The sequence below is a fragment of the Dermacentor variabilis genome, chromosome 5 (genome assembly GCF_050947875.1).
Source record: "Dermacentor variabilis isolate Ectoservices chromosome 5, ASM5094787v1, whole genome shotgun sequence".
NCBI classification, from domain to species: Eukaryota; Metazoa; Arthropoda; class Arachnida; order Ixodida; family Ixodidae; genus Dermacentor; species Dermacentor variabilis.
The window spans coordinates 31,942,501-31,966,475 of NC_134572.1; the positions used below are offsets into that span (position 1 = coordinate 31,942,501).

The window sequence follows — 23,975 nt, forward strand, 5'->3', positions numbered from 1 at the left end:
CATCCGAAATATTCAGCGACCAGACGCTACACACAGGAGACGACGAGAAACGAATCCGCACCCATTAGTTTAACCAGCGATCGACCCAGTGCGACACCGAGTGTAAATTTTATAAAACACACTTAGCATTATTTGCAGCATTGTGGCAAAGAATTAATGCAGATTGATCACGCCTCTAAAATAACTATCGCAACAAGTGCCACGTTTTTGTTGTAATACAACAAGTCTGGCGGCAGTGCATAGGAGGCGTAACTTTCACTAAAACCAGAAATAATAATAATAATAATAATAATAATAATAATAATAATAATAATAATAATAATAATAATAATAATATGGATATTCCAGATATAATATAGAAATTTTTCTTACCGATTCAGCCTCGTAGATAACGACACGGCCAAGTGAGTAACAACAATCGCAAGATTATCCGAAAAAGGACAGAACTCAGCACTTGCGAAAAGCCTAAATGGAAAGAACAGTATGAAGACATGAGTGCGCATGCTCATACAAAGGCTCTACCAGCTGCGGCGTTTTCAGCACTAACCTAGACGAGCAACACCTCGCCGCAAAAAAGGTCGCAGCACGGCGCGATAACACATGAACAGCCTTCGCTGGTAGCCGTCTATCTGGGCAGCACGAAGTGCGTTCGCTTTGCGTTTGTATTGTTTTCTTTAATATTCGCTTGCTCACGTCGTATAGGCACATTTCAAATGATGCCATACGAGTTAACTTTCACTTTTTGACCAGAGTCTGGTTAACGCCATGTTTTCTCAGTTTGCGTTATCGTTCCGGCGTAAAAAGACTCGAGTCGTCAATAATGATAATAATAATAATATCTGGGGTTTTACGTGCCAAAACCACTTTCTGATTATGAGGCACGCCGTAGTGGAGGACTCCGGAAATTTTGACCACCTGGGGTTCTTTAACGTGCACCTAAATCTAAGCACACGGGTGTTTTCGCATTTCACCCCCATCGAAATGCGGCCGCCGTGGCCGGGATTCTCGAGTCGTCAATAATGAAGGAAAGTGCAAGCGAACGAAGCGCAGACACCAACGCGGGACATAAATGTTCGCGTGACGTTTAGATTCAGACAAACGCCGATGCTCACCAGCCCAGCCGCGTTCAAGGTGCCACCCTGCGATGTTCTTGGGAAGGGTTGACTGGTTATGGCCACAATACGCACACCGCTCCGGAAGCGAAGTCTCTCGTGTCGTCGTACCCAAACGGAGCAAGGCAAACCTTAAGACCCAAACAATGGGTCGTAAAAACGGAGTCCTTGAAAGCATGTTGAAAAGCGTTTACGGAACAAAACGCGAATGCGCGTCTGCTCAAAATAGTCAATGCCATTGATGCTTAGGTTGCCGGGAAGAGCAGAAAGCAGAGATAACGTGTTATCCTTTTGAACAAGATGTCTTTGCTGAACAGAAAGTATGATAGCGCGAGTTTTATATCACTACAACAGGGGTTGTCAGAAGCGCGTCAGCCAAGCCATAAACGCCTGTTTTCGAATTCCCCACATGAATCCCGCTTGGAACAATATTCTTCAGATGTGCTCCGTTGTGCTGTTTTTGCATGCACGTGCTTGTTAGACAATTTCTTCCATTCGTAAATTCTACTTCCAGCACTGTCACACTCTGTCATCCACCGGCACTGCGCTTTCATGAAGAACAGGTGAATTAATCAATTAACATGTGACTTATTAGTCGATTAACCTGCGCTTACCGACCCATCGAATGTAGATGGTATGTAGACCATTCTTGGGAATCCGGCCACGCCTGTTCGCTTTCGACATGAAGACCTCAAAGGCCTGGATCTTTACTTCGCATATTCGCTAGTTCTTCGGGAGCACTTATTGGAGACCTCTTCCAAAGTTATAAGAAGGCTGACATCAAATAAAACATATTAAAGACACAATAGCCAATGCTGGTTGTTCTATTGCATAAATGTAAAATAACCTGTCGAAGATAACATAATTCTAGTCCTTGAGCTGGATGATTCAGAGGGGCGGACTTGTATGAGAAATCGAAACACTTATCGAACTAAATAACAAAAATCCACTAATCATATATGGATTAATTACAATATGCCACATATTGCAATTAACGAATTGTAGCCGGTAAACTTGCAAAGGCGTGTCCACTTGGAACAAATTTGCAGAATGACGCCAGATTGGAGATATGCGCCATCATAGTTGCCCTGAAGATGCATTGTTCTTCCCCTCACTTTTCTGAACAAAACGCTCTTTTATGCGTCGAAGCACCCCTGGAACGGCTATGCATTTCGTTCGACACTTTGGGAAATATTTCCAAACTGGGGTTATCCTGAAAATTGATTTCAAGTGGATACGTCTTGCAAGCTCACCGGCTCAAATTCGTAAACTGCAATATGTGCCGTAAAGTAATTATTTAGAAGATATCTTGTGAATTTTTGTTAAATAGTTGAATATGTGCTTCGGTTTCTCATGCTAGTAATATTCGCCTCTTCGCATAATCCAACTCAAGGACAAGAATAATGCTATCTGCCACGGGCGATTTCTAAAAACTGCATAAAATTTAAAAATGACCACCCTGTATATTTAGAGTTCTGGGACCTGTTTAGTCATCGAAACTGTCAGACGTTTACTTGAGACGCAAACATTAGCAACTTATTAGAATGTGCTTCCCCTTAGGCAGCCGCAAATCTATATACGTGCTAGGTCTGGCACAGACGCATCTTTGCAAGTCATATCAGGCACCGGATCCGACTCGGTCGCATAATGGTAAGTCGAGCACGGCGGTTTGATGCAAATCAACTCCTCACCAATGTGACGTTTCACTAACCTGACGAGTGATAGCATAGTTCCTCGTTGACAAAATTTTCGACGGCGAAGCGTAAGATGTGCGTATATGTGTGCGTGCGTTCGTGCGTGCACGTGTGCGTGTATATATTTGTGCGTGTGTGCTCACAACGTCAACAACCGCATTTTGTATCAAGAACACATTCCCACGGCCAAGGTTACGCATGCAGCAGAAACAGTGATGTTCAGCGGAAGTACGAGAAAGCACGCGCATAACTTATCTTTTATGGCAATGTCTCACGTTCTGGCTCGTGCGCCTAACTTCTGGGAGATATATTCAACGCGAACAAAAAGCACTTGCATATCCACACTCCCATGCATGGATATTTCTTTTTCTGTGCGTTTTAGTCGGTCTCCTTTTTCTTTGTCGCCGCTCGCGCTTTCACTTCTTGTTTTGTTTGAGCTTGCAACTTTATTTGTTTTAGCATCCTTCGCAGCGTTGCAGTTCGCGAAGTCGGCGTTCCCGCCCCCTCAGTTCAAGTTCCTCGGGACGTATGCATGTTGATCGAGCACCGTAGGAACCGGGCTTTATCATACTACGACAGCGGGATGGAAACGAGAGAGCCAAAAGGAGGACGCAAAAAACAGAAACGAGCAAACCGTGAACGAACAAAATTACTTGACAGACAAAGGAGCACCGGAGTACATCTTTTCTAGCACGCACTTCCAGACCTCCAAAAAGCTACACTATTCAATGACACTGTCGCACTTCGTCCACTTCCGAGTGGTGGGTCGCCAATATACGTCGGGCATTTTTTTTTTCTGGAGCTCTTCGTCTTGCGTATTTTCAACGCGATGGAGTTAAGGGCCCCGTGTCGCAGAAAATCCAGCCTCGGCGTCTCGATCCGGAGCCCGGCGTCCAGCGTCGGACGTCGTCTCAACAAAGAAGAGTTTTCGAACCACCCATATTCAGGCCCTCCATGTGGCGCAATAACGTTACTGAACTAACTGTATTTCCCAAGCTAAAATACGTAGACAAATTGTAAAGTACGACTTACCCACAACATATATAGACATGATAGCGTCGGATTGTAATTTGAATGTAGGAGAAGACATTCTGTTACGCGAAAACTCAAACCCCTTTTCCAGCGTTTCTACCATACAAAGACCGGCCACGTGTCCGCCATTTTCACCCGCTGGTGCGCCAATATCTCGGAGTCCATGGAGCGGCGCACCCGTTTCCTTGAAACACTTCCAGATGGCGCTCTACTGCGCCGCATCGCGGCCCACGCAGGAGGCTGGATTACTACCAGAAAGCCCATCTTCACGCATAGCGTTCGCCGCGAGCGCTTCCCAATAAACATTACGGTTACATAGGCTGCAGTTGCCGGGAGCGTGAGAAGCAGTCAGGGACCTTTGAATGCTATCATGTTCCGCTCTTAAAGGCGAAGCTTAAACGTCCTCCAAATTTTCTTCTTTTTCTTCCTCAGTACTTACCTACATTCCTGTCTGCTTTCTTTCTGTCCCTTTTTGCACAGCGCGTTCGTTCTCAATTCATTCCTTCATCGATTTGCCAAAAATTTTTCGTTCCCTATGTTTTCGTTATTCTCTTTCGTGGTGATGCTCGATTATTCATTCTTTGGTCTTTTGATTCATTCCTTCCGACTTTTTTTCTTCTTTACTGTCCCGGCTTGCTTGGAATATTTTATTCATATATTCTTACTCTATTTACTCGTCCATTTTGTTTCTTCTCTTTGTTAAGTTCCTGACTTCTTTGTCAATCTTGCATTTTTCTTTAATCTTGTCATGCATGCATAAAATGGTCGTACCGGAGAACGGCACCAACCACTCCTTGTCGCGTGAGCAAAGTGGCAATCACACAAGTGACTTTCTGAACACGAGAAACTTGTCAGATTCTTACACTGGGCAAGCGTGTTCTTTCCTTTCTTTCTTTCCTTCTTTGCCCCTCCCCCCCCCCCCCCTTCTAAAGTGCCGCTTCCCGAATAACAAGCTCGCCGCTCGCTGCTCGCATCTATTTTCTCCGTCCACGCCCAGCGTACTTCCGGTTTCCCGCCCCAAAAAGTCATTCAGCCTTCGTCCTACTCCTTGCCCCCCTCCCTCCCGCCGGAACGCAACGCCATGCAGCTATCGGATCGGTTCGATCTCGCCTTCCCAGCGCATGCGCGCTCATCGACGTGGCGAGAGCATTCGACCGCCAGCGCTAAAAACGCTCGAGAATTTCCGGCACCCGTTTAAGGAGCTCTGCAAGTCCTTTGTGCCACAAATTTATGGTTGCGGAGCCTGTTCTCGCCCTTTTATCAACCTTTCTTCTTCTGTGTGGTGCTTTGCTCCTTCTCTGCGGTCCAGGTCGGGCGCACGTCGTGGCTAAGGAAAAGCTATGGCGGCCTCTATTTTCTAACTGCAACCGGTAACCGCAAACGGTCTCGAGCTGTTAGGTCTCGGCGCTGGGACCTAATTAAGAGGTATCCGCTCTTGGCTCTGCCGTCGAAGCAAATAAAGGCGGTGGAAACCCGTAGTCGTCCCTGAGGCGTCAGCGCGAACGGACCGCGTTGCGTTTCGATCAAAATTACGGCCAGTGAAGGAACAAACGTCACTATAAAGCACTTTTTGTAGCTCTTTTCTTTTTTTACACCGAAGCTGTATACCTCTACCGTCCAAGTAAATTTTCGTGTCGTAAGCAAAAAACTCCCCATACGTAGGCCGATCCCGGAGACGTGCAATGCCAGGCCGACCCGCGGCCGAGGTGAAGCACGCGTTAAGCAATGCCCATACGTGGGCCGATCCCGGAGATGGTGCAATACCGGGCCGACCCGCGGCGGAGCTGAAGCAGGCGTTAAGCACTCCCAATACGTGGGCCGATCCCAGAGATAGTGCTATGCCGGGCCGACCCGCGGCGGAGGTGCAGTTCGCCATTAAGGGGCCCACATACACAGCTTCGCTGGTCATCCTTCTACAGAGAGTAGAGTTTTTCTTAAGGAAGCCCCTGACCCTCAAGTACTCGAGAAACCTTCGCGTATCGCCTATAACGTGTGTCTTTCTTTTTTTATTCCGATACATCCCAAGCGAACTTTGGTCATCGTTGTGTGGCCGTCGGCGCCAGGCTCCGCAGATACAGGGTGGTTCAGCGAACACTTTCAAGATTTTTTGAAAGGTTACCTGTGGCAGATAGCACAATTCTAGTTGATGGGGTAGTCTACTCGAAGCGGCGGACACTACTCGCGCAAGCAGTTTGAATGCATAAACGATTAATTAACAAAAATTATTAATTCACTTTTAAAGCTAATTACATTTTGACCCTTATTGCAATTTACAAATTCTAGCCGTGGAGTTCGCAAGACGGATCCACTTAGAACGAATTCTGAGGATGACACCAGTTTCGAGACATTAATTCCCAAATTTTGCGAAGAAATGCATTGGCGTTCCTGTTACTTTTGTGCTTGAAACCATAAAACGACGTTTTGTTAAGGAAGTTAAGGAACTGTGGCAACTGTCCATCGGAGCGCACCAGCGAACTCACCGAAATCGCCGCACCTGCTGGTAAGTGGGTCGGTGAAGTCAGCGCCTTCGCAGAGGGTGGGGCAGTATGGTATCGCTTGCATGATGAGCGGCGTCGGAGCCAGCTGCGGAAGAAGACGACGACCAACACGCCAGTAGTGGCACGAGCGCGTTTCTGTGGCCACGTGACGTGTGCAATTAAGCACGCACTATAGGCACGCCCTTAGAGAGCTAGATTGGTGGAGCCGCCGTGGCATCAGGGAAGAGTGCTCGTCTCGCACCCCGGAGGCCTTGGCTCGATTCCCACCCAATCCGAAATATAACAAACTTTCTTTTCAAAGCCACTAATTTGCTGCGTTCACAGGAACCTCCCTGAGATATGTGACGTCAATCCGAGCATTTGCTGACGTGATTTTACTCTTTGCGGCGTCGGCCATTTTTCGTCACGGCTAAGTTTCGCCAAGGTCGCCGCCAAGGGCACCGCCAACAGACACCTAAGGCTTTCGCCATAATAATGAACCGCTGCTCGCCTGCGTTGAGGTTCGGCCTGCACTTTGGCTGGCGAAGCACAAGCACCACAAGAATAAGCACGTGACTATGTGCTCGTTGACCGAGATGGCGAGAAATGCGATGCGCAACGCTACCTTCACAGGCAACTTCTCGAAATTTTATACAGGTGTCATACGCCGGGCAGTGTAAATCGCAATCGAGCTCGATCGGTATCAGATTTCTCGATAGCGATTGCCTTCTTGCGCAAGTAAGAATAAATTTATTTCCTCAAACTCAAAAACCAAGGTTTTCCGCGAAGGTGATTCTAGTAGCACTGTCCTACGCGGAGTTGAGCGCTTGCTTGTGCGCGTAGCGTGTGGCTACTCGCTCTTCCCATCTTCACACGCGTACGGACTGGGAAACGCATAAGCTCACGTATTGGCGGCGAGGGCTTGCGGAGTCGCCACCTGTCGGAAGCGCCTCGCTTGCGTAGTACGAGGGGTAACGCGGCGCGCTGCTCATAGGTTTGACTGTCGGCCCTCAATAAAAGCACCACGCTGGAGCCCCTCCTGGACATTTCTAGTACTCTCGAAACGACGGAAGATTTTTGCTGTCAAAAGAATAATCTTGGGCAAACAGAAAGCACAGAATGGTTTATGGACGTTATCTTTTTACCGAATACGTACAGTGAACGCTGACTGCCCGCTGTCGCCGCGATAAAGTCCCCCGAACCGGTATCTTGCGTGACACACAATCGCTGAGAGCAAATTATGTGAAATATGATCTTGCGGTGGGCTGTCTGTATAACCAAATGGAGCATAACAGAATGAAGCCTCAATGCAGCGATTGCACGGGTTCGCAGCGGCCGGCTATGCTTCGGCATTCATGTCCGCGCAGTGTTTCGCTTTCGCTGTGAGCGGGTTTTCGCAACGCATGCCATGAGCTTGAGGCCGCAGCATATATGAGCATTTGACAGTGTACAAGCAACCATTGTTGCGTTTACGCTATCAGAGCTGTGCAAGAATAATTTCTTCATAACTAGGGACTTCGCGACGCATACGGCGACTTGTGCTTTGCCGTCGCGACGAATCAGTTTCATTTTCTTCTAATTTCTTAGACGTTTCAATATCATTATTTCTCAAGTTGCATCGCACTGTATGTTTATCGGTCTTCTCAGCGAGAAATTTCTTGTTGCTTCGCTTTCTTAATCCGGTACATTCATTGTTTCGCGATAACACAAACATATAACCATATGCCATGCCTTTTTTTTTTTAATGTGCTTCTTACCGTTCTCTTTCCATTTCAGTGAACTTGCCAGTATCTAGCATGAACAAATTCATACACCCTTACGAAAGTTTGCACCCTTTGGGTCACATTTTGTCCCGCAACAATAACCGTCATCTTACTCGCCCGCATTTCCTTTTGTTAACGCTGCTAGCCCGGTACTGCCAAGTGAATAACGGCTTGCGCGTTATCAGCGTAGCACAGCATTATCGACAAGAAAGTAGCAAGCGCTGAATCTTCAAAAAAGGAAACGCTTCAAGAAATCTTCACGAAATGGTGCACACTTTTAAATTTTAAGAGTGTAGACCAAAGATTCATGTCATTCGTCGGGCAGCGCTCGCGGCGAACGTCTCAGTGCGCGCTTTCTGCTACTCGCCGAACATCGCAGCCCCGACGCCGTGGCAGAAATCTTCCTAACGGAAGTGCTTGCTGCACACCCGAGTTGTAGCCTTGTCTTAATGATAATTTTAATAATTACGATACCGACGCGTCCTAACGCATTAACGATTCTGTCGATAGTTGTTAACGTTCCAGTGCTGCATTGATGGCCACGAGCGAAGCTATATTGCGGGAATTCCGGTTTAATTTTCACCAGCTGCGTTGAACGGGCGCCGATATCGTCGTCCTCAAACGTCCGCCCTCGTCGAAATGCGGGGAATCCGAGGAAGGAGCGTCCGAGGAAGAGAGTCGAATACGGCCTATCAAAAACGACTATCGCTCACGTTAAGCACGCGTCCTAAACACGAGCTGTCATATTTAGAAGTTTTACAGCGTAGCTGAATATATATATATATATATATATATATATATGTTGGGCTGCTGAGCACGAGGTCGCGGGATCGAATCCCGGCCACGGCGGCCGCGCATTTCGATGGGGGCGAAATGCGAAAACACCCGTGTGCTTAGATTTAGGTGCACGTTAAAGAACCCCAGGTGGTCAAAATTTCCGGAGTCCTCCACTACGGCGTGCCTCATAATCAGAAAGTGGTTTTGGCACGTAAATCCCCAAATATTATTATTATTATTATACGCAGCTACGCTCCGGCGGTGGTCGATGTCCGTCCGTGTGCGCGTCACGTCGACACGAAAAACACTTTCGCCTCCAGTTTAACGAACACCATGAATTTAATCAGACGAATTACTAACAAGCACCAGGGCATGAAGGAAGAAATTATCACAAGGCTAATACAATAATTCATAATCAGTCAGACCACATACATAGCAGCCTTCCACAATTGTTTTGCAGCTGAAAAGGCCAAAATTAACAACCTGATAAATAAGGCATGCAAACTAGCACTAGGGATTCCCATCTGTACGAGCACGGGTCTCTTGCTAAAGTTAAGATTCCACAACACACCGGACGAACTCGCAGAAGCACAACAAACATCTCAGGCAGAACGACTAACCTGAACGAGACGGCATGTACTACTCAAGCTAGGACTGAATTGCTGCAATCTATGCGGGGAAAAGAGGACGATAACGAGAGGCATTTGTGAGAAACTCCTAGTAGCAAATATACGCAAAGAACATGCATACAGGTTACAATGAGGGCAGACGCAGGAGTAGAGCAGAGAAAATGATCCGAAGCTATAGGTCACACAACAGAGCAGACTACGTAGACGCGGCTGAATACCTGCACAGAAGTAGCTACGTGGCAGTAGTCGTAGATCGCACCAAAAAAACCCTTAGAACCGTGTCAGTTATATACCAAACATTCCGAGACAGCAGAGGAGGTAGCCATTGCACTAACATTGGTCTCCACGAATGCTCAATACATCATTAGCGATTATCAGGCGGCCATTAGAAATTATTAAAAGTATAGGATCTTCCCTGAGGCATGGAACATCATCAGAGTCAACGAAGCGAAATTCTCCAACGCAGAGAAGAACGGCCGGCAACTGCTCTGGTTCCCAGCGTATACGACTCCACGCATTCCCGCAACCAACCCCAACGAGGTAGCACACCGAGAAGCTCGAGGTCTTACTCGCCGAGCTGAGCAAAGAGTGACTTCCATCGGTGAGGAGAACACGGAGGAGGAGATCTGGAGAGAAAAAGATAGATTAACAAGATTTAGCGATATTACCAGATTCTATCAAAATCGGAGGCGAGTATTACCACCGCCTCACACTAAACTGAACAGAGCCGAGTCCAGTACTTGGAGGCGAATACAAACAGAAACTTATGCCGAGCCCCGTGCAACTAAAAGCTTTCTACGCCGATATATACGAGGGCGATATATGCAAGCTATGCAAGTACGCTAAAGCCACCCTTTCAACACATGTTGTGAGGATGTAAAGTATATCAAGTTAAAATGGCAATCTCCCCGAAAAATCTACGGGCGCGGTGGTCGGTTGCGCTGCTCAGCTCAGAACTCCAAGACCAACTATGGGCCGTCTAGCGAGCCAGGGAGGCCGTACGGGGGCAGCAGCTCCCAGTGGCCATCTGGACGGCCCCAGGTCCGGGCCTCCCGATCACCGGATTTCAAATAAAGTTATCTCGCTCGCTCGCAGTTTCTCGCGAGTGCTCTGTAGATCTAAATATAATGTAGGTATCTTGGAAAAAAATATACTAAAGATGGCCGCTAAGACGACTCTATCATTACGACGAGTTCATTTATTTGTCATAATTAGTTAGTTCACAGGGAAGTTGTAAACGTTACAGAATTCCCGTCTTCTGTCAATACATGGCCTTCTAAGGAGGGAGTACAATTACAGAAAACGGCTATGTGGAAACTATCCCGTAAAGAAATTATATGACAGTTAGCCGCTAAGACGACTCTAACATTACGCCCAGTTTCGTCTACTTTTCAAAATTACGTAGTTCACGGTGAAGTTGTAAATATTGTGGAATTCCCCGTTCCATTCCAAGTTTCATTCAGCTATTTAACTAGGAAGTTCATAAGTTCATAAATTACAAACAAACGTGTTTTGTTTCGTGCACTCCTTTGGACTGCGCCCCTGTCAACGCATATGGTCGGCTGCGTCGAGGCTCGATTTAGCGGCCACCTGCGTCCTATGTACACTGCTACCACCAGCAGGCATTGTGTTTTGAAATAATAATAATAATAATAATAATAATAATAATAATAATAATAATAATAATAATAATAATAATAATAATAATAATAATAATACCTATGTATACATATATGCGTCGATTGAAGTAAAAAACACCGCAGCTTCGCTGCCTGTCCTTCTTCACAGAGTGGAGGGGCTGATTTTTTTTCTTTTTTTTTTTGCGAACAAGCTGCATGCAGTCGATCAGCCCCGACGTGGACATTTCAGCAATATTCCGCGTAGAGCAAGGTATATTTTACCTTGTGTTTTCAAAAGTTCGGGGCTGCAAAAAAAAAAAAAGAAACGGCCGTCTCAAAAATTCATACAGCAGTTTCCGAAATATCTTTTCTTCGGCAAACCTAACTGCACACAAAGAAAGGCGCGCACGCAGCATTCGCACAATGGCCGCTTTCCCGAGCAGCCGGCGAGCCGACGTGGCCCGACCTGGGGATCTAGAGGCTTAAGTTCAGGCGGATTTCGCCGGCTAAATTGGATTCGGGAGTGCGCCCAGATTTCCTTGCAGTGCAGTGAGATGGCGAAAAGAAAGAAAGCGAACAACCCGCTCGTCGCAAGCAGAGCCAGCAGCAGTCGACCACCTCGTCTATCGAGCCAGTTTCCAAGCGCAGACAACTTCGTTTCTCTCCCCTGCTATGCGCAGTATGCACAAAAGAAATTGCGTGTGGATAGCGCCACGAAATTAGCCGGTAATTATTTCTATCGTTTTAGAAGCAATATTGCATTAGCGGTGGAATAACAGTCAATGAAGCCCTCTTCATTTGCCGAAAGAAAATCCAATAACAAGGCCATGCATGGGGATTTGGCGAATTTGGGTTCCACAGCGGCTAAACTTTAAAGAAAGAAAGATAGGATTTAACCATTTGAGGGAGCCCTATCTGTTATTCTGACCACAGCTCCCTTCACCGTACGCCTTGCATATAACGGAATTCTCTTGACTGCTTCAAAAATTGCGTATCGTTTACGATATTTCTCTTTTTTGTCATTTCTTAAGGATAATTCATTTTAAACTTCCGCTTAACGAAGTTCTACTTGCAGCGGGAAGCTGCTTTGAATCAATATTTTATCTTTATCGATATTTCCCGCGTTTTGGTGGTGCGAATTATTTTATGTTGCCATAACTGTCTATTAAGCTGCAATATTATCTAACTTACTTATAAACTTCAACGTCCCAAAGCTACAACGAGAGGCTACAATCGAAGCCATACAACTTACTCCGACCGCATCGACTTTCTTTTTTTCAGACCGCTGCCAGAGTACACAGGTATTTTGCATTTCGCTATTTGAGTGCAGCTGCCGTTGCCATAAGTTTAACGCGCGCCCCCATGCTCAGCAGAATATAACACTACGTTAGATCAGTGTCGTATTACCAAAAGCAGTTCGCGAGAATGTCGAATATAAATAAAGCGTTTTTCACATATTAAAAGTGGTGATCATCAGCCCGCAACGTATATCCTCAAGGACGCTTATGCAGAAGATGCGCAGTAAATGTATTAGCGTTTTCCTATGAAGTCTCTAGATTCCCTAGGCTCTCATGCGTAGAAAATCGTAGGAAATCTGCATTAAGCCAGCGCACATCCAATAGCTTGCTCACATGAACTCCACGCGAGCGGACCGAGTCGTAAATCGCACTGGCCAAGCCCGAATCAACCACCTTTACATGCATCTTGCCAAAATGATTAGGCGAGTCAGCCCACCCACTGCAGGAGGGTTGACCGAAATCGCCTCGAAGCTCGCTCGGCCCGACCCGCTAGCGTTTCATCACCAGCAGCTTATTGTTATGTCCACTCCATGGCGGAGGCCTCTCCCAACGACCTCCAATTACACCTGTATTGCACTAGCCGATTCAAACTTTCACCTGCAAATTTCCTAATTTCAGCAAGCCACCTAGTTTTCTGCCATCCTCGACTGAGCTTTCTTTCCCTTGGCACCGATTTTGTAACTGTAATGATCCACTGTTTATCTACCCTACGCATTACATTGCCTGCCCAGCTACATATTTTTTTCTTTAACGGCCACTAGAATAACAGCCACTCCAGCTTTGTCTCTGGCCCACGCCAATCTCTTCTTGTCTCCTAATGTTAGCGTTTACATCAACTCAACGAACGGTTTTCAGCCTAACAAGCCGAGTCGACGCGACTCCATCGGCTTCATGTAAACGTAGCTACACCATGACGTGGTTAAGGTTGATAACTCGTATGCATCAAGCCTGCGCACGGTGCACTGTTCCGCTGAAATTTTCGCGTTACTTTTGAGAATGACAGAAAGCAAGGAGAAGGAAGGTAAGAGGGCCAACCAGACGAGCATCCGGTTTGCCGTTCTTGACTGGAGGTAAGAAAAGAATATATAAAAGAAAAAAGAAAGAAATTCGGTGCTATTCCACTTTTTTAAGGTGGATGACCAGCAAAGCTGTGTATGTGGGCTCCTTAATGGTGAACTGTCTATTGCCGTGCGTCAAACGCCGTATACACATAAATGGAAGGAGAGGCGCGACTAGTCGCCCGTCCACGATGTTGAGCCTCGGAAGATGATGAGGCCCCGGAGGGTATACATACTCATGTATTGTTGCAAAACGCGGCGCGAAACCTTTTTCTAACAAATCCCGGGAAGATATTGAACTTGCTTTTGCAAGTTGGTGGAGCGATTAAAGCTTGCTTCATTTGCACCACGGTGTGACAATATCTTCGCTATCGGCCCACGTATGGGGAGAAATTCTTGATCTACACGGCTCGATAGACACAAGCAATTTTTTCCAGAACCTAGCCATATCCAGTTTCGCTGTAAAATATCGGTAGAGTAAACACTTCATGTTCGCAAGAGAAGCACAGGAGGGCTGTAAACACTCACTGAGACCGGCGCACTGCATAATGAAATCGGGTAGTTTCGCATGAAGGGGGGCGAAACATTGAAGCTGATAGCAAGGTTTAGCGTAGCGCTGAACCTAACTCGGACGCTGTTCGAACAATACGCGGGGGCGACATGGTGCGACGCAGCACGCGAGACGACTGTGCAGCATAAACAGCGCCCTCGCCGCTACCAGGCGTCTCCTGACGCTGGCACCGTGAGGAGTGCGCCGCCAGCGGCGTTGCAGGCGCCGCCCTCTGATGGTGTCCGAGATGAGACCAAAGGAAGACCGTCGGCGGTTCTTGAACTTTGCCCAGTCTGTTCCGCTTAGTTCACTGCATATGCGCACATGTGCTCAACAGGAACGTTTGTGTTTGTGGGCTCAGCGCTCATACCAGCTGCGGTAGGCAGAAGGCTGCCCTGACTCCGCCAGAGAGCCGATCGAGCAGAACGTGAGGGTGCGTCCGCTTGGCTCTGTCGTTTTTGCGGCCAAACGTACTGCGCGTTTGGTGTGTCTCTCGAGAGCTAATCCTCCACGTGCGATACCTACATCAACCACGACAGCACGGCGGCGACGGCGAAAACACGCCTCGAGCGCCTATATAATTGATCGCACTAAAATAGCAGTGGCGCACGAAAAGATTTCTGCGCCGGCGACACGTGGGGTCACCGTCTCAGAATTTCTTCCAAGAAGATTTTCTGGAGTCCAGCAAGGTTTGGTAGAGTCTGGAGAGGAATGCGGCGTCGTTTTAAGGTCAAGTGAGCAGTAGGTGTCCGATAGTTTGTTCAAATCCACAGAAGTCGCGCGTTGGTCAATTGGACATTCCGATGCGGTCATTCGTAATTGTAACTCCCAGCCAAAGGCAGTACAGTAAGGTTACTTCTCCACAGGAGAGGCTATAGGTGACATTGGTTCCTGCGATCTACGGGGCTTCACGACAGACTCTAAGAATGCCGCCCCCTACCGCTCTGTAGTGTACGCGCTTTGTTCGTGCTTGTCTCTCTTTTTTTCTATCTCCCCCTTCCACTCTGTTCCTCTTTTTATCCCCCTCAACCCTTCCCCCTGCGCAGGGTAGCCAACCGGAACTACCTCTGGTTAACCTCCCTGCCTTTCTCTGCATTACCTTATCTCTCTCTCTTAAAGCCGTAACATAAGATGCCGTATATGCAGCCGGCACTTAGAGGCGCACAAAGAACTGCTCTTTTGTCAGCAAGCAAACAAAGTTCTCTTGCAGCGTCTGTTCACGCCAGATAAATTTAAGGCATGCCTTCGTCGGTCGGCCCGTAAGCCTTGTCCGTGAAATCTTTTCTGAAAACGGCACAATGAACTAGTGACCAGGAAAATATAATATTGTGCCCTTTTTCCTGAGCGCGTGGTAGCCGTGGGGCCGGTTCCTTTCTCTCAGCGTCGGATAGCATCTGCTTGCATATACTACGACGTAAAGAAGATTTGAGGCTCTGAAGGGCTGCTTTTGAGCAACGAACCACCACCTGTTTCAGCGCTGGTTGATCAGTAGTATAGCTCGCAGCGGCGCGAAAAGCTGCCAGTTCTGTTGTCGGGGCTGTCGTGATGTGCGACACCCTGAATTCCATTGCAACCCTTTCCGCTGGAATGGCCACAACGGCCTATAATTGTCTGTTGTAATACAGTTGGCTTTCGATGCAGGCGAAATGCAAAAACGTCCGTGTCCCGTGCGTTGGGGGGCACGTTAAAGATCGCCTTGCGGTCAAAATAATTCCGGAGTCCCCCACTACGGCGTGCCTCGCAATGAAAGTTTTCTTTGGCACGTCAAACACCAGAATTCAACATATTTGGCAAATATCAAATCTGTCAAGTTCGACGCACAGCCTTTCCATTTTCGTGGACATAAAGGGAAAAGGCTGCGCGAAGGCAACGCCGTAATCCTAATTACTTCAACAAACCTCGCCTGGAAATCTATTGTCTCTCGCAGAATAAGGGAGTGGGAGGGGAAGTTGCTACCACCCAAACGTTCTCCGAAGCGGAGAGGTTAGCATGACCTTTTAAAACGCGCGTTTTCAGAACTTCGACAATGGCGTGTATAACAGGCGCTAAATCTGTCTATTATCAGCGTACTGGTCTTGTTCAACAACATTTGCACATCGCCGTCCAGTATCCACTTTCTACGACACTTCCATATGTGAACTTTGTTTACATGACAGCGCTTGAATTTCGTATACTATTGATAATAATCTCTGTTCCACAAACAGTTGAAAACTGTATGGATCAGATCTGCCTATATTCAATCGTGCCTCAATTAGCGGCACTTTTAAACGCATATCTTAATAGCCCTGCCCAAATCTTTAGTGTTAAGACCTAAAAAACTGTGTTGCACACACTATTAAGGCAACATCTGATGTACAGTCAGCCGCAAAAACTTACGGGACGCGGGATTTTCGAAAACTTTCCATTCTAACACAGCCTGGTCACTTAACGTTGGATTTGTTGTTTCTATCTGTAGTAGTTTTTGCGATCGACGCAGTTAAGGGTTCTCTGTTAAATTATTATCGTCATGTCTTAACAGAGCTGAAATTCACATATGCCTTGAAATCTGTGCCCAGTAAACTTTGGTGGCGGTCTGTACTTCTGTATTAACATGACGCCGCAGCGCATCAGGCTAGAAGAAGATATTCCTGGCAGCAGCTCGGCGTTTCCACGGCGACGCAGTGCCAATGCACAAGGAATGAATATTTTTAAGGGTGTGCGAATGGTTGAAAGTTTCGAATTAAGAATCAAATATTGCGCATGATTAGCGGCATCTCAAAGGACAAGGACGCAGCGAGACAAACACGGCGCTGAATTGGCAATTTGAAGTTTACTTTAAAAAGTAAAAATATATAAACGCATGTACACAGTGCGCATCACATGATTTGCAACTAAAACGTCATCAGCAAGAAGTGGCATAAAAGCATCCCCCTCCCCCAGTATCTTTTATTGACTAGCGCACTTTTACCTTATCTTATATTGAGTAGTGCACGTATAATGGGGGAGGCGGATGCTCTTATGCCACTTCTTGCTGATGACGTTTTGCTTGCAAATTAGGTGATGCGCACTGTGCACACATGTTTATATATTTTTCCTTTTCTTAATAAACCTCCAGTTAACAGTTCAGCGCCGTGCCTGTCGTCTCGCTCCGTCCTTGTCCTTTGTGATGTCGCTAATAATAAACCTAACTAAACCAACTCGCGGCTCTTCACAATATTGCTCTATTCGATTCGGTCTTCGAAAGAAATAGCTGGTATTCGTAAATATGAATATATGTGGAATATTTATCGAATAGTTAAGTGTGTACAAACGAACATAAAATTTGAATGAAAGTGTGATAATTTTCACTCATCCATACCCGAAATTATATGTGAGTGATGTGTGCCGCGTGTGCCAGCGGAAGAGGGTCACCCTCACGCACATCCTATGGGATTGCACCAAGTGCCCCGACGAAGCTTCGACAAGTACAATTCCGCCCCGACTCGCGGCTGCGGCGGAATGCTGCGACCACGAAAGCGAAACTTGGCCCGTCCAGCAGGTCTCGGCGGCTCTTGAAAGACAAAGGCCGAGCGAAACCGACGGAACGTTGCCCCTCAGGGCGACCGACCGCGGGAGTATCACGCGCTGGAGTTGAGTACAGACCACCCGCTGAGAAGACGTCAGGGCTCGCGTCGCGGCGCCATTTAGTCATGGTGTCGTTCTGCAGGCGACTACATGAAATTGTTTCTCTCTCTCTCATCCCGGCGGCCATAGTAGACGTAAAACGCGAGAAGTTACTTAGTGAAGCACTTACGCTACGCATCACTCGAGGAGTCATATGTTTTTTGTTTTTTTTTTTTAAACCGCGATCACTTGCACTCTGCGAACGAATTCGGATATGTGAACAAAACACATATTTGTTCCGACCGCTCCATTCAGGCCTTAAACTTCACAATGTGCAATGTTACGACAGCAATTTTCCCGCGTTGTGAATATTTTCATATGAACAACGGTTTTAATAAATATAGAAAGGGCTGTTGGTAATTCTTCCTTTATTTATTTTTATATTATTTTTGGGGTGGAGAGCGGAACTACACGAAAAATCTTGGATATTCGATTCAATTCAGTTCTGGCCCTATTCTATTCGTACTCTATTTGGTCTAAAGATTTACTATTTAACAGAGACGCCAATGATAACGCAGTACAGTCTCTCAACGCTAGCTCAAAAGACTGACTTTTTTTTTTCTTTCCGGTTTTCAGCCGAGGACGCACCGCTTTGTCCTGCTTCGAGCTTTATCGTCACTGAACAAATTCAGTCAGTTTTAGAAGCAGAGCGTTGTTGTATTTGTTTTATTTTGTTTTACATTAAAATTAATAATATTTGGGGTTTTACGTGCCAAAACCACTTTCTGATTATGAGGCACGCCGTAGTGGAGGACTCCGGAAATTTTGACCACCTGGGGTTCTTTAACGTGCACCTAAATCTAAGCACACGGGTGTTTTCGCATTTCGCCCCCATCGAAATACGGCCGCCGTGGCCGGGATTCGATCCCGCGACCTCGTGCTCAGCAGCCCAACACCATAGCCACTGAGAAGCCACGGCGTGTGCATTAAAATTCACTCACAGAGCAGGTAAAGGAAAACGACGACACAGCCCCAGCGTTGTGGTCTTGTATTTTATCGGTGGGATTGATTGTTTCGGGAAGTGGTTGAGAATCAGTCACCATCAACCATCTTAGTTTACTATGTACTTTCAGAAATCGGTAGTTGAACACTCCAGCTGTTTCTCATACATACAGCCACCATAATTTCCGACTTTTTATTCACTTTCGTAATCTCTTTCTATGTTTATTTCTTTCATTTATTACTCTCAACTATCATGAATTTTTTTTCAAGAAAGGAAACACAAGCAATACCGATGATAGTTGTTTGAGGATAAGATCTTGAAAAGGTGCAAGCACATTTTTAGAGTGTAGGTCCAGCGTAAATAATGCTAGTGAACGACACTCAAGGAATGTCTGCATAGTAGCAGCCCGCTTGCAGTAAACGACAATTTTACCACAATCCTTGGTTTGTACTGGAAACACTTGAAAACACGTGTGCGCTTGCTTGCTTGGTCGCGCGCGCGTGTGCATGCGTTGCGGAATGTGTGCATTCAACCCACACCGCTGCTACGCGCAAGTGGCAAGGGCAGCGCACAGGTACATAAACCGCGAGGCGCACTGCTTTCGGCGTAATTTAATTAGCGCTGGAGAGCCGCAACGTGGCCCGCATGCTGTTTGGACGCGGAGAAGCGAAAGCGCCGTCAGCACAGAGAGAGCTATTATAGAAAGACAACGGGCTGACTGCAGCAACACAGGACGTGCGGGCCTTCGTTCGCAGATGCTTCGCAAAGGCTCGGTCGTGTATATATATATATATATATATATATATATATATATATATATATATATATATATATATATATATATATATATATATATATATATATAACTCGTTTCGACGGATCTAATATCTCAAACTAACGCAGGGGCTGTAAAGACGCTTTAGAACTTTGTTTTGGATTAATTAGGACGAAGGCTATTTCGAGAGGCATCAAAACGAAATACAAAATCAGCTTAGACAGATGCTCTTTGAAAACTCAATTTTCGTTAGTTCTACGCCGAAATTCCGTCGCCGGTACGTCAGCGTGTTGCACTGGCAATTTCAAAGTGTGCTTCAAACTGTTTCTTTATTGTTTCATTTTTTTTCCTTATTTGAGACGTTGTGCCGAAGGTTCGCGAAACTTGCCGAGTTCAATTGTTTATTATTTGTTAAGACAATGTAGTCCATCCTTACCGATAATAAGTTAACTAGGCCCAAGCAGGCGCCATCGAAATACATGTCGTCACGGTAAGCTAGTGTGAAAACTTCAAGGTAGCTTCTCCGCGGCGTTTTTTTGTTTGTTTGTTTTGTTTTGTTTGTTTTGTATTTGCGTCTCTTCTGGCACATTACACATGTTCTCACGGCAAAAGTCGCATTTTTCGTTTCTCTTGTAATTCAGAAGGCTAATGTACTAATACATTTGATATTATCCTTTTTTTAGTGTCTCTTTAAAGTTTTCCTCTGTAGTAGTATACGATGCGGGTTACTCACGATCATTCTGCGATTTTCTTGCTGTTCTGTCAAGACGACACGACCTACGACGATGATAAAATTACGTCTGCATTCGCAGGATTTGTTGCGCTCAGCCTGGCCGCTTGTTGTGGACTATTTCTCGCACGAATACGATCTAGCCGAGCGAAAAATAACGCTCATGGCGTTAGCACGACGTCATCGGCGCCGCCAGTGTTAAGGCGCCGACTTGAGCGCTTGGAAGAGAGACAAATCGCGACGTTTCTGGACTAACTTCCTGTACGACATATTCTTTACAGAATACACACCAAATCCAAAATTGTTGTCCGCCTGAAGGTAGCACGAAAGTACAACGGCGCAAGAAGTGAGGAAGCTTCCCCATTTCCGGTTTCCGCGGAATGCACTTGCTTACACAAGCTCCTCGTGCATGTTGCTGCTACTTCGAGTGTCTAAGACTGGGCTCTACAACTATCTATAGCAGTTACGCGTACACCTATACACCCAATAGACTTTTAGGCCCCACTGCAGTCAGGTTACGACTTACGTTTGAAAATGTGTTGAGAGTTTTAAATGTTCATTATTCTTAAGTTCTTTAACAAAATATTTACCTTGCATTTTTGGTCGTAGCTGGCCTTTGCTCCATAAAAATTTATACATCATCAGCTTCTAACAGACATCTCGTATAATGTCAACAACCCTGTGCGCGCATTGGGTGCCCGCCGCCATCGCGAAAGACAGATGGGCGTACAAACGCACAACGCGCGCAGAAGCGCGGTTCGTGGGTCGCGTTCGCTCTGCTTGACGCCTCATTGAGTTTGATTTGACGTTCTCACGTACCCACGGCGTGTTCACCGCATGGCATGGTACTGCGAACGCAAGCTTGGTTCGCCGCAACAGGATGTGCGTAATGCGGTGGCATGCTGCCGCGTTTGCACCACGAAGGCATCAATGACTACAGCTCGTCAACGCGAAAGCGGCGGCGGGAAGAGGCCTCGACTGCAAGAGCTACGACTTATTTGACGAGTCTTACATCATTGCGTATGTCATCGGAGTAAACTTCGCGAAAAAGAGGAAAGTAAAGCAAGAAGCGCGGCACACCGCGATGCATTGTGCAGTGGTGTAGCGATCCCACGATCTATAGCACGGCCGAAGTGTGGCCTCGCAAGCATCAAACTATATCGGTGATTAATATCAAGTCAGCTTGTTGCAACCACTCTTGCCCGGCATCTGTCTTGGCTCAAGAAACGCGACTGCTCTCACCTACGCGACCTTGGGCGAGTGACGAGGCGCATTTCCCTATGGGTCCTGAACGTGGTCAAATAAATAAACAAATAAAAAATAAATCACGACGGCGCTATAGCTTATGAGAGCGAAATAAGTACAACTAATCATGCATAGGCTGTACACATTTCCTTAACTAGCTCAATGAGGGACTTATAAATGAAAGCTGTTGCCCATCTACAATTTGTGCAGAATACGGGCGAACGGGCAGCACGGCAACGTAGCGGCCGCGTTCATAAGTGATCTCGGTGCAATAAACGCCGTAGTGAACTTGGTGCACTTATGTATACCTTACGGCCGCACCTGTCCACGTAGACACGCTGCTTGCATAATTGCACACTGCTATAGGCTGGCATGACAGATCAGTGAAAGAACGCTGGAGAAACGGCAGAAAAAATAACGTGGTGGACCAGGCGGCCGACTGCTGGAGCCTACCCGTGTCACCTTTGACAACAGAGGCCAAAACCAGCGTCGCAAGACTACGCCGCAAGTAGGAGGTAAAGAGAGAAGGCAGGGACCACACCGCAAGGTTCTCTTTATGCAAATCTTCTCAGGAGCTAGCTGGTCTACCGTGTCCGAGTAAGCCGCGCCGCACAGGCTAGTGGGAAACCAAGACGAATTCAGCACCAAACAAAACACAAAACAGCGTGCGCATTTTATTTCGTGTCTCGTTCCGTCTACCGTCCGTCTTGTTTCCCGGTAACCTGCTTATTAACGCAACTCATCCGGATATAGTCATCAGCATCGCTGAATGCGCAGTGAACGCTACTGTGTGTGAGCGCACATCACATCTGATCTATTTTCTTTTCTTTCCCTTCTATTGGCGTTGGGTAGCAGACGCGGTGCAAACTGGTTAACCTATTTGCCTTCTCTCTCTATGTCCTGCAGCAGACAGCGCACAGGTCTCTCGCCTTCTCACGCCCTCGTTCCCGTTTTACCCTTTCGCAGTGTGAGCCCTCCGCGGGCCTGGGCTTCCGGCGGGGCGGCTACCAGTGCCGCTGCCGCGAAGGTTTCTACGCTCCCGCATCGCCGGACGACGGCGGCGGCGGCATCAACGGCGACGCGGCGGCGGCGGGCAGCGGCGAGGCGCTCGAAGCCGCCGCGTCGGCCGAGTTCCGCTGCCTGCCGTGCCCGTCGCGATGCGGCGGCGCCTGCCAGCGGGCCGACACGGCCGAGCAGCGGGAGGATGCCTGCTTCGTGCAGTACAACATGGCCTGGCGCACTCTGGCCCTCGGCGTGCAGGGCTTCTGCACCAGCGTCACGGTCGTGCTCATGGCGGTAGTCTTCAGGCTCAGGAAGTCCAAGGTGAGTGTCTCCTATAGTCCGACACCCATTCGTCTCTGGTAGTTGAAGAAAACGGCATTTAGGAAATGCTAAAATAACCGAATTCGCTGCACTGACGAGCGCACTGCGTCGTCTTCCCGCACATCTTACAAATACGTCTGCCGAGCTGAGGGCTATTAGAGAAGTAAAAATCTTCGTGGTAGTTAGGGGCATTGAACTCCTCTCATTCAAAAGGAGGTCACCAGATACAGTGGTGAAAGATAAGCACTTGTCGAGGGCGATTTACGCAATCCATTACTTTCGCTTGGGGCCGAATGCCGACGTCTTAGGTTTGCGAATACATAGTTATATGACCTGCACAGCTCTGCGCGTCTAGCTCAAAGAAGAAAAATTAAGAAAGCGCATACCGAGATGTCGGTGTACTCAATGCGGTAGACGGCCGCACCGTGGCTTTCTCGCTCTGAGCACGCTGCCAATCACGGCGCGACAAGCGTCCATTAATGGTCACGGAGGCGCGCGATCGATCGCGACGTCAGGACGCCCTGTCACTCTTCTCCAGGCACGGACGCCTTGTCCTTCAATGCCAGAGGCAGGCGCGTGTCGAAAGCGCTCCTCCACGGCGGTGCACAGATACTCCGACGCCTACAAAATCACGTCGTCCTATATCGCGCTGTACCATGTAACACGATGGGTTTTGCCTCAGACCTTGTGAACGTGAGCGAAAGAGCGAGAGAAAAAGGAAGAGAAGTAGAAAGAAAGAAGAAAGGCAGAGACGTTAACCGAGAGGAAGAGCATACGACTTGCTACACAGACCACCCCACAGCGACAAAGGAGCAAAAAGTGAAATGAAGACAATTTCGACCGCACTCATGTGATGTCCGTCAGAGTTGATCACTTTTATGCAGGGTGTCTTAAAAGTTCTTAAAAATAAAATATAGATTATACGAGGGCGCAACCAATGGTATTCTGTCAGCAGTGACGTACCGCACCGGGAGAATATTTTTTTTAATTGAACTATCGATAACTAAAAGAGATTAATTAACGAACACTTTCATTACTGAATTGAGTGCGCGAATATTGATAGAAAGGTCATAATCGCGTTTTAATACACCCGATTCAGTTGTTTTCAGTGCGCTATGTCTCGCGTAATTGTTTTCTCCACGCTATAAAGAAAACGCGCGAAATGTGAAAATATTTGCGGTTGTAATCATGCGTCTATTTTCATATTTCGCGCGTTTTCGTTACAACGCGAAAAAGAAATAATTTGCTCCACACATAGCGCACTGGACACAAATGAATCGGGTATTTTAAAACAGAATAATTGTTATT

General features: G+C 47.0%; 1 protein-coding gene across 1 annotated transcript in view; it reads left to right on the top strand.

Moving 5' to 3' along the window:
- The window catches only part of smog (G-protein coupled receptor 158 smog), a 257,299-nt gene that overhangs the window by 173,692 nt on the left and 59,632 nt on the right, over positions 1-23,975 (top strand). Inside the window, exon 4 of the mRNA XM_075692103.1 lies at positions 22,311-22,667. Coding sequence (XP_075548218.1) covers positions 22,311-22,667 — 357 coding nt within the window. The remainder of the gene's footprint in view (positions 1-22,310; positions 22,668-23,975) is intronic.